Raw genomic sequence first — 9864 nt, 5'->3', positions numbered from 1 at the left:
TTTTGGCCTGCCGGAATGTGCAACGAGTAGCCCGCGCACACTTGGACGTTGGGCCGCGACGGGTACGCAAACGAAATGTTGGAGAGCGCGATCTCGCCTTGGACGGTCGGCAGCGTCTTGCCCGTCGACGCGCTCGCGTCGATCTTGGACTCGCGCTCGATGAGCTCAAAGACACTGTAGGCCGCCGCGCGGGCCGCAAAGATGGCTTGCGCACCAGGGCCGGCCTGGCCGAGCGCCATGGAGCTCATGACGATGGAGAAGAAGACGATGATGACGCGGCCACCGTCGTAGCAGCCGCTGCCGACACACTTGTCCGTGATCTGGTCGGTGCTGACGCGGACGGCGCCGTAGTACAGGCCCAGCGCATACGTGCAGAAGATGACAAAGAACATGCCACCAGTGCCAAGGCCGACCGCGAGGCCCTTCTTGACGCCGGCAGCTTCGGTCTTGCGCAAGGCCGCCATGTAATTCTTGACGACCGTCGGCATCGCGTTGAACGCGTGGATAGTGCGGATGTTGCTCAGTGCTTCTTCAGCGACCCCGCCCGCCTCTGCATACGCCTCGACGCCGCCTTGGGTCGCAGCTGCAATCGTCTTGACCATGTAGTAGCCACTGCCGGCCACGAACGGCGAGAGCGCGAGAAGCACCAGCGTGAGGTCCCAGCCGTAGACAAAGCCGACGACGATGCCCGTGAGGCCCATCGTCATAAAGTTGATGGCATCCGCGACCTTGCGGCCCATGCCTTCTTGGATGATGAGCGTCGTGTCGGCGACGCGGGTTGCGAGCTGCATGGGTTCGTTGACGTCAAACCAGCCGACCTCCTGGCGCAGAATGGCCGTCGCGTAGGCGTGGCGGAGGCGCTTGGTCTGGCGTGCGGCGGCAATGTTCCAGCATGCAATCTGAGTTGCGCCTGTGACGAGCACGACAGCGCCCATAATGGCAAACTGGATGACGGTGCGGTTGATGCTATCGCGGAATGCGTCGGCGCCTGTGGCCGATGTCGGGTTGAAGGCGTTGACAACGTTGCCGAAGAAGACGATCTGCAGCGGCTGCGCGACACCGAGCACCATCGAGCTGAGCGTCCCGAGCGCCAAGAGCACCTTGTCGGTCGTGTCGGCAAATGAAAAGAGTTTGGCGAAGGACACCATCGGGGCGGTGTTCGTCGGCGTCTCGCTCGGTGGCGCTTCGTTGTTCTTGGGCGTCGTGACGAGCGCGTAGCTGTCGACGTCTTTTGTCTGCATGGTAGTTGTTGGATGAGGGAAAATGGAAAAGTGAGTGGCGACGACCGATCCGTCAAATCGCAATATTGGTGCGGTTGTGATGATCATCGCGCTCGCGACGGACCGCATCGTCACCAGATGGTCAGGATCAACGCGCTGGCCAGGTCGCTCATCACGACATACATTCCGAGCGTTACACTCTCTGGTCCATGAGGCGGGATAATTGATAACGTGGGTTGAAAAGGAGGCCGCCAAGTGGAAGAGCAGCATCGCCACCGACAATAATGACGCATTGTCGTCGACTAATCGATTGGTATTTGCATTGGGAGCGATGACAGCGGTCGTATCTCGGTGGCTGTCTTGTTCACTTCGGACCAAGGAGACTCAAGGTGCGATATCACAATTTTCTGAAGCACAATTGGCGGTATCGAAATGACGTGGTTACTGCAAGCGCATCAACTAGAGCCAAGCAAATACCTGCACCTGCTATATGCCTGGAACCAACGATGTTACCATTCGTTCTGCGATATGACACTGATTCAGTAGCTACCTGTGCGAGGTTGTCCCTATAAAAATTTGTTCTTACCCGAGGCAAGGGAATCAGAGAAATGGTTGCCGGTTCTTTTTACTGCTGGATCCTGCGGTAGCTGACCTCTCCATACAATGTGCTTGTGCAAGTTATGCCCGTGGCCGACGCTGCAATCACACTGCATTAGATGCACGTCGGCGACGCCCGCTTCTGCATAATTTCGGAAAATCTACCAAGGGCTTTGTTTCGAATAGAAATGTGTAGTTTATATATATATATATATATCTTGACACGGAAAGAGCGCAAGACATTATTGTCATTTTTGCATTTCAGTTGCCACTTTCTGGTCAAGCAAATGTAAAAAGTGTGCTCTCCGACCCTTGCTACAGCGTTGAGCGAGGCGTGGGTTAACCTCGGGGTACCGCCGCCACGACAACGGGCGTGGCCCGCATGTAGGTGTCGTCTAGTTTTGCAAAGAGGAGGGTCTCATTCCCAAAGTACTCGCGTACGAGAGCACGCGCCTCTTTGAGCCGCGCTGGGTCGTGCAAGCGAAAGAAGGCCTCGAGCTTCGCCGTGGTCGTGTTGAAGCGGGCCGTGTACGACTTGCGCGGCCAGCGCGCGATGGCGACGACCTCATGGAACAGGATGGCGCGGATGAACAGCAGGAGCCACGCTGCAGGCGGCGGCAGCACTGCGGTGCTCATGGCCAACAGGTGGAGAAGGCCATGCGCCAGAAAGTACGCTACAAGACAGCATAGCAACGTGAGCCTCGAGGCGGCGCGCGAGCAACGTACGCCCAGCGTCGAGCGATCGCGTGAAGGCGGCGACCGCGACGACCACAATCATGATGAGGCGAATGGTCTCGACACCCAACTCGTCCAAGGAGCTAGCCAATAGCGCCATGGGCAGCAGCTGCGGCGCCACGTAGACGACCGCGCACGGTGCGCGCCTGACAACGGCCTGTCCCCACGTGCCCATCTGCTGCGCAGTATTCTCAAACTCAATCGGTTTTGAAAATTCGAAGAATACAGTGGTGGCATTTGATTGGTGGAGACGGTATCTTGAGTGGGCTCGAGCGCGGTGCCGGCATTCACGAGACGTACGTGGGAGCCATTTACGACACCAATATTGTCTGTCATGTTATAGACAGTTTGTCTATCGTGGAAGTGCTCCATGGACTGGACGCTCCTTTGGACCCTGCCTTGGAGGTCGGCAAGTCGGGCGATGCAGCCTCCTTTTCAGGCACGGTGCTCGCGCGCGCGATGATGTCGTCGTCTTGGTTGCTCTCAGCGTCGGCCCACGCTACTCGGTGTCCGTGCTCCCAGCGACCGCGCCGGCGTCGACCGGATGCAAATACGTACTCGGCCGCGCCGTGCACGTGTCCGCAGACAAAGTCGCCGTCAATGCCATCGCCGTTGGTGAAGTACAGCATACCGCGCCCATGCCGCACGTCGTCACAATACGCCCCCGTGTACTTGAGCATCCGATAGAGAGCGTCGTTGCCGCCAATGTGTTGGCGCCGATCGTCGCCCATTTCCGCGACAGGGGTCAAGATCGCGTCGCCATGTCCGTCGCGCTTGCCGTGAACCCAGTCACCGACATAATTGCGTCCGTCCGTGTGCGCAAAGCGCCCGTGGCCGTGGAACACGCCGTTGAAAAAGCCGCCGGTATAGGTGCACTCGCCTTTTCCATAGTGGTAGTTGCCGCTTCCGAGCGGAAACTCGAGGGGGGCGTTGCTGATTTTAAGCATGGTCAGTTGTCCGTCGCCCGATTGACGGCCGTTGTCAAACGCACCAATGTACTCGACCTTCATGCCCTACACACTTGATAGCCAGTATCTCGCGTTGAGAGTTGTACCTGCACGGTCGAGCGGAGCGTGCCGCGGCCATGCATGACGTCGTTGGACCACTCCCCGATGTACTCGTTCCCGGATGCCCACACCCGACGACCTAGATCGCAATAAGAACTCGGTTGCTTGTACACTAGACCAATGACCTTTGCCATGACGCTTGTTGTTGGGCGTTGGCGTTACGACACACCAGCGGACGCGCACCGCCGTGTACTCGCCGTCGTAGTAGCCGCCGTCCTTGTATGTGAACTTGCCACGGCCGTAGTAGTACCCGCTGTGCATTTGTCCTTCGTACACATCACCGTTCGTATAGCGAAAGAGGCCATTGCCGTGGGGGTGGCCGTGCGCAAAATCACCAATGTACACAAATGTCGCTGTTGTCCAGACACCGCTGCCGTGCTGGCAGTGGTCGACCCAGTCGCCATCGTACTGTGAACCGTCGGCAAAGACGCGGACACCGGGTCCATGCTGGTCCCCGAGTTTGTATTCGCCCAAGTAGGACCCGCCAGCATGGGGCCACACGCGGTGACCAAACCCGTGGAAGAGACCGTTCTGGAAGTCGCCCTCGTAGCTACCGCCGTCGCGGTACAGAAGGTGGCCTTTGCCCCACCACTTGCCGTGGCGCCATTCACCGCCGTACCGGTCGCCGTTAGCGTAGCAAAAGACACCGTGGCCGCTGAAAACGTTGTCGGCAAACGCACCATCGTAGCTGCCGCCGTCGCCGCACACCAAGGTGCCTTTGCCGTGCTTTTGGCCGTCACGGAACCCGCCTTCGTACGACGAGCCCTTGGTCCACTCTTTGGTGAGCGGGTGTTGCAAGTCCGGCACGCGGAGGACCCCAAAGCCGTTGAAAAGGTTATGCGAAAACTCGCCGTGGTACGTGGCCCCGTTGACGTAGGTAAACGTGCCTCGGCCTTGGCGCTGACCATCAAGCCACTCGCCGTCGTAGAGGTCCCCGTTCGCGAACCGGAGCTTGCCGCGGCGGTAAATGCGCCCGTCGTCTGTCAAGCGCCAGGACCCGAGATCAAAGACGACGTTCATGGTGCAACGCGACTCTTCAAGATACAAAATGGCAGTTACCAACCACGTGGCAGCACCGAGGACGCGAACGTGAGGTGGCACCTTCGCAGCGGATCCGAGGATCCCACAGGTGAAGTCAAGAACCGAATGTGCCTGACATGAGCTATTTCAATTGAGATTGAGAGAAGACCGTTGGTACACCAAATCCAACGATGAAGTGGCACAACGTTGTTGGCATGTATGTAAAAGGCAGCGACATATTCACGCAACCATGTATATTGCAGTATCCTGTTGGTCCAAGGTGGATGGCCCTTAGGCCAACTCGTCTTCGTCGGCAGCGACCTTGGCGGCGACCTTGGCTTTCAAGCGCATCTCCCAGCCGGCTACCGTGATTGTCACTCCCAAGTAGACGACGCCGGCGGCCCACGCGAAGAAGTAGACCCAGAGTGCAGCTTGGGCGTCGGACGTCATGTACGTGCCTTGTACGATGAGCACAGAAAAGCCCGTCATAAAGCCGTACAACAGAATCGTCTGGAACGGAATCAAAACGAGATCAAACCACGAGTTTCCCCAGCACACAATGCGGTACTCGGTGCGGTCGTTTACGATGACCTTGGACGTGTCGTCCTCGTTGGCTGTCGCCGGCTGAGGCAATGAGTGGTTCATCGCGTGTGAGGTCGACGACCAAATTCGAAATCCTGCCTCGGGCATGTGCTCGCCCTTGGGATGTGGCTCACACCGTCCGTTCCGTGATGTGCTCGGCTCTCGCTGATGGATGTATTGCTTCCATCTTTGGTCGTCCCACAACGTCTTCACCGCACGATGTGGCGCCAACGACGATGTGTCCTCGAGCACAAGTTGTCCAAGGATGGTCGGGACGTTCTTCCGTCCGAGCTTCTTGGACACGAGTTGCACCCCTGCGATACCTCGATGAAAGAGGCAGATGCCTCACTGACCTACAGCATGGGTCAGTGGTCAGTGTTGACATGGGTCAGTGGCGCCTCTTCCAATGTTTGAGGAAGAAGCGCCAACGGCAGCAACATCCGCGCAAGCATTGCGGTAACATTCAGCAGTGTGTATTGTATTTGGAGAAATGTAAACCGATACGCAGCGCGTCGTCGTCTAATAGTACGAGTTGCGCTCGACCCAGCCGGGAATCCGGTTCGACTTGCCCGTTTGCTTGTCGACATAGACGGTCGACGTCGAGCGGAGGAGGTACTTGCGCATTTCGTCATACGTAAAGAGGAACATGGCGACGGGCATACCACCAAACCAGTGCGTGAGGCGGATGCCCGTCGTCGTGAAGATCATTTGGAAAAACGACGAGTAGCACGTGCACGCGCAGAGGAGGAACTCAAAGCCGAGGCCAAAGAGAAGCACCGAGTTGCGCATGCCCTGCGAGCGGATCGAGAGGAACCGCGTCTTGCAGTTGAGCACGTTGGCCCACTGCATGACGACGACTGTCACAAAGTACGCCGTCTGCGCTTTGAGGAGAGCCATCATGCAGAGGCGACGCGACATGACGTTGACCTGCACGCCGTTGGCCGTCTTGCGCGTGAAACCAGCTCGGTAGTCCAAGAGGCATTGCTCGCCGTCGCAGTACGGTTGGCCCGTCGCATCCGTGATCATCCAGTCTGCGACTGCGTTTTTGTACATGTTGGAGTCGGACAATGTCACTTGCGTCGACGGCGTCAATTTGGCCGACGAGTCGGTGAGGGTCACCTTGGGGCCGTTAAAGACCGCACGGGGGCGCGCCGATGTTGCCACTTCGCCACCCGCCGTTTCGGCGTTGGTGATGCTCCACACGCCAATGGGCTGGAAGCCGAAGATCAAGCCTTTCTCGATCTTGTCGCCAAAGCCGTCGACTTCACCGTTCGTCGGGTCCCACGAGAAGAACTGCGACTTGAAGAAGGCCGACCGGCGAGCAGCATACGGGTAGTATGGGCGGTAGCCGGCATTCCATGCGGCCTCCATCGACTGCACCGTGATCATGGGCAAGCCGTTGGTGTACGTCCCAAACGTCTTGGGATCGATGTAGTTGTAGCTGCTTGGGGAGCTGTCGCTGCCTTTGAAGTTAGCGTACGGGAAGACGCAGTCCTCAATCGAGCCATCCAGCGCCGGGCGCCAAAAAACTCGAGCATCGACAGCCTTCCCACCGGTGGGAATCGTGTCGTCGTACATGGGGCCACAGATGGGGTCCGCGCTCAGGCCCAGTGGTTGTTGTTTGTCACTGCCGTCTCTGTAGTACCCACCCGGCGTACAGTACTCGCCCTTCTTGGTCTTGCACCACAGCACTTGCTTCCCAAAGCTGTCGATCTGGCCAAGACCCGGCAGTTGGTTGGCCGGGTAGCCATAGTCGTTGAGTACGATGAAGTAGATGGCGTGACCCCCAAAGGCTTGGACCATGCCAATGTGACCGTAGGCGACCCAAATGAGCTTCTTGGTCACGAGACGGTCAATGTTGGGGCGGCGTGGAGACCGCAGCATGATGTCGTTCTCGGCCTCCTCGTACGCCAGCGCAATCGCAGGGATCAAGTCCGTGCCAAGGCAAATGAGGAGCATGAGGATCGTTGTGAGCGGGCACGGGATGGCAATGAGCACGTACGTCAGGAACGGAATGAGCTCCGGGATGTTGACGGCCAGCGCATAGCAGATACTCTTCTTGAGGTTGTCAAAGACCTTGCGGCCTTCTTCGACGCCGTACACGATGGACGCAAAGTTGTCGTCGAGGAGGATCATGTCGGCCGCTTCTTTCGAGACTTCCGAGCCCATGATGCCCATCGCAATACCAATGTCGGCCTTCTTGAGCGCTGGCGAGTCGTTCACGCCATCGCCCGTCACGGCCACGATCTCGCCACGACGTTGGCAGTTTTCGACGATGATGAGCTTCTGCTGCGGCGACGTGCGCGCAAAGACACACTGACGGTGCGACAAGATGCGGTCCCACTCTTCCTCGGGTGTGTCCATGCTGATCGTCCAGCCAGGCACGACGATCGCGGGTGCAAGGTCTGGGTTCTTCCAGCCCGGGTCCCCCTTGACGACACCGTTCTCGGCGTTCTCTTCTTCAAGATCTTCCTTTGTTGGACCCCAGAGAATTCCCACCTTGTGCGCAATCGCCTTGGCCGTGATCGGGTGGTCGCCCGTGACCATGATGACCTTGATGCCGGCGCTCTTGCACTTGGCGACGGCGCCCGGGACTTCGGTGCGCGGCGGGTCAATGAGAGCCATGAGGCCAATGAAGCAGAGCGGCTCTTCGATGCGCTTGTTGGGCGTCGGCGTAGCATCATAATCGACGTCGGTCTCACCGAGCGAAAAGTTGCAGTTGTCCGTGTTGAACTCGTAGCCGTGGGGGTAGTCGCTCAATGGCAGCTCCTTCTCGGCAAACCCAAGCACGCGCATGCCCTTCTTGGACAAGGAAAGTTGGCATGCCTCAACTTCGGCGCGGCGCTCGGGCGTCATGTCGACGACTTCGCCGTTGATCATGATCTTGGCGCAGCGCACCGAGATGCGCTCAGGGGCACCCTTCATCACGAGAAGCATTGGCTTGGACTCGTCGTTCTCTTGCTTGTGGATAGAGAGTTGGTACTTGTTGCGCGAGTTGAACGGGATCTCCTTGATCTTGGCGTTCTCATTGCGGTAGTCGATAATGTCGCGCTTGTCTTGGACAAACTTGATCATGGCTGACTCGGACGCATCACCAATCGTCTCCCAAAGGATGCGGGGCACGCGCAGGCCTTCTTTGGTCACGGTAAAGTCCGAGAAGGCAACGGGTGGACCGCGACTCACAGTCACATCGCTGCCCGAGCCCGAGACAACCCGCTCAAACTTCGAATCTTCGTCAAAGACGGCGTTGTTGCAGAGAGTGGCGCAGCGCTGGAGGCGCTGGAACGTGACGTTGTCCATCTTGTAGTTGCCGACGGGCGTCAGCGAGCACTCTGCATCCCAGATCTGGTTGTCGTACACGACGCTGGCCACCGTCATGATGTTTTGCGTGAGCGTGCCCGTCTTGTCGGAGCAAATGCAGCTCGTAGAACCAAGCGTCTCGACGCCCTCGAGATTCTTGACGAGCACATTCTTGCGCGCCATGCGAGCGGCAGCAAGCGACAAGCAGACCGTCAGCGTGGCAAGAAGACCTTCTGGTACGTTGGCGACAATGATACCGATCATGAAGACGATGTTGGTGATCGCATCTTGGCCAATGAGGAAGCCGATGATGAGGAAGACAATGCCAATTGTCACGGCGACGGCTGTGATGATGTGCACAAAGTGGTTGATCTCCTTTGCGATCGGCGTCTGCTCCTTTGCTGTGCCCGTTGCGAGCTTGGCGATGCGGCCCATGACAGTGCGATCACCTGTGCGCACAACAATGCCCTTGCCGGAGCCTTGCGGAATGAAGGTACCGAAAAAGCACATGTTCTTGGTCTCGAGCGGGTTGTCGTGCGTGCAATCCGGGATGCGCTTGAGCGGCTCGGGCTCGCCCGTGAGCGACGAGTTGTCAACCGCCAAATCGTCCGAGCCTTCAATAATGCGAATGTCGGCTGGTACCTTGTCGCCGCCCTTGAGGACAATGACGTCGCCGCTCACAAGTAATGATGCATCCAACTTGGTCGACTTGCCGTCGCGGATGACCGTCGTGATCGTGGGCATCATGTTCTTGAACGAATCCATCAAGTTGGACGATTTGCGGTTCTGCGAGTACGAGAAAAGACCGGTAATGATCACGACGCAGAAGAGCACAATGCCAAGGTAGAGGTTGGGCTCGCCGCCGACAAGGGCATAGCACACGATGCAGAGGATGCCACCCGCCCATAGCAAGAGCGAGAAGAAGCCCGTGAGCTCGCGGAAAATCTTGACGATCTCGGGCGTAGACCGTGGTGGCGTGAGCTTGTTGAGCCCATCGATCTTGCGGCGTTCGTCAGCAGTGGCCGTCACCATGCCCTACATAGGATCTCATCTCCCCTGCTTCTTCCTAGGACATGCGCATGCTTCGTACCTCTGTCGCTGACGTCTGCAAGTCTGCACAGAGCTCGGGGATTGACTTCTTGTGCTCGTCCATGTCCAGCTCGCGCTTGGCTTCCTCCATGGATGCGTCCTTCTTCCCCGTCTTCTTCCCCGTCTTCTTCCGCGCTTCCATCCGATGGCGGAGCTCCGTGGTCGCGGCCACGATCTCCGCCGACGATCGGCGAACGCGGGTCGTCATGAGCTACGGCTGCGTCTCGGCTTGCGTTCGACCTGGCAACTTCACG

At 58.2% G+C, this 9864-nt stretch overlaps 5 protein-coding genes across 5 annotated transcripts; all 5 read right to left on the bottom strand.

The window, feature by feature from the left end:
* Positions 1 to 165: 165 nt before the first annotated feature.
* On the bottom strand, positions 166 to 1283 carry SDRG_00422 (hypothetical protein; the record flags this gene model as incomplete). Its single annotated transcript, XM_008605896.1, has 2 exons — positions 267 to 1283; positions 166 to 243 (listed from the first exon to the last, which is right to left on the bottom strand). Exons 1-2 carry the CDS (start codon positions 1239 to 1241, stop codon positions 166 to 168), a joined length of 1053 nt encoding a protein of 350 aa, XP_008604118.1. The 5' UTR covers positions 1242 to 1283.
* A 710-nt stretch (positions 1284 to 1993) lies between these two features.
* Positions 1994 to 2753, bottom strand: SDRG_00421 (hypothetical protein). Its single transcript, XM_008605895.1, has 2 exons — positions 2544 to 2753; positions 1994 to 2491 (listed from the first exon to the last, which is right to left on the bottom strand). The coding sequence occupies exons 1-2, from the start codon at positions 2725 to 2727 to the stop codon at positions 2157 to 2159; spliced, it is 519 nt and encodes a 172-aa protein (XP_008604117.1). The 5' UTR covers positions 2728 to 2753; the 3' UTR covers positions 1994 to 2156.
* A 13-nt stretch (positions 2754 to 2766) lies between these two features.
* On the bottom strand, positions 2767 to 4658 carry SDRG_00420 (hypothetical protein). The gene is made up of 3 exons (XM_008605894.1): positions 3745 to 4658; positions 3607 to 3698; positions 2767 to 3565 (listed from the first exon to the last, which is right to left on the bottom strand). The coding sequence occupies exons 1-3, from the start codon at positions 4637 to 4639 to the stop codon at positions 2885 to 2887; spliced, it is 1668 nt and encodes a 555-aa protein (XP_008604116.1). The 5' UTR covers positions 4640 to 4658; the 3' UTR covers positions 2767 to 2884.
* Positions 4659 to 4828: 170 nt separating this feature from the next.
* SDRG_00419 (hypothetical protein) lies at positions 4829 to 5284 on the bottom strand (the record flags this gene model as incomplete). Its single annotated transcript, XM_008605893.1, has 1 exon — positions 4829 to 5284. The coding sequence occupies one exon, from the start codon at positions 5282 to 5284 to the stop codon at positions 4931 to 4933; it is 354 nt and encodes a 117-aa protein (XP_008604115.1). The 3' UTR covers positions 4829 to 4930.
* Positions 5285 to 5677: 393 nt separating this feature from the next.
* On the bottom strand, positions 5678 to 9858 carry SDRG_00418 (sodium/potassium-transporting ATPase subunit alpha). The gene is made up of 2 exons (XM_008605892.1): positions 9612 to 9858; positions 5678 to 9556 (listed from the first exon to the last, which is right to left on the bottom strand). Exons 1-2 carry the CDS (start codon positions 9816 to 9818, stop codon positions 5741 to 5743), a joined length of 4023 nt encoding a protein of 1340 aa, XP_008604114.1. The 5' UTR covers positions 9819 to 9858; the 3' UTR covers positions 5678 to 5740.
* Between the last annotated feature and the right edge of the window lie 6 nt (positions 9859 to 9864).

The sequence above is a fragment of the Saprolegnia diclina genome, assembly GCF_000281045.1.
Source record: "Saprolegnia diclina VS20 unplaced genomic scaffold supercont1.1, whole genome shotgun sequence".
Classification (NCBI taxonomy): Eukaryota; Oomycota; class Saprolegniomycetes; order Saprolegniales; family Saprolegniaceae; genus Saprolegnia; species Saprolegnia diclina.
The sequence above is the reverse complement of the archived record's forward strand: the minus strand, read 5'-3'. Positions and strand labels throughout refer to the sequence as shown.

What these genes read in the sequence shown, in the direction of transcription:
- SDRG_00420 (XM_008605894.1), bottom strand. Translation starts at nt 4,639, where the DNA reads ATGAACGTCGTCTTTGATCTCGGGTCCTGGCGCTTGACAGACGACGGG. An exon ending in CAACAAGCGTCATGGCAAAG is followed by an intron (nt 3,699 to 3,744) that starts GTCATTGGTCTA and finishes ATTGCGATCTAG; the next exon opens with GTCGTCGGGTGTGGGCATCC. An exon ending in CGCTCCGCTCGACCGTGCAG is followed by an intron (nt 3,566 to 3,606) that starts GTACAACTCTCA and finishes TCAAGTGTGTAG; the next exon opens with GGCATGAAGGTCGAGTACAT.
- SDRG_00421 (XM_008605895.1), bottom strand. Translation starts at nt 2,727, where the DNA reads ATGGGCACGTGGGGACAGGCCGTTGTCAGGCGCGCACCGTGCGCGGTC. An exon ending in GCGATCGCTCGACGCTGGGC is followed by an intron (nt 2,492 to 2,543) that starts GTACGTTGCTCG and finishes GCTGTCTTGTAG; the next exon opens with CGTACTTTCTGGCGCATGGC.
- SDRG_00418 (XM_008605892.1), bottom strand. Translation starts at nt 9,818, where the DNA reads ATGACGACCCGCGTTCGCCGATCGTCGGCGGAGATCGTGGCCGCGACC. An exon ending in TGCAGACGTCAGCGACAGAG is followed by an intron (nt 9,557 to 9,611) that starts GTACGAAGCATG and finishes GATCCTATGTAG; the next exon opens with GGCATGGTGACGGCCACTGC.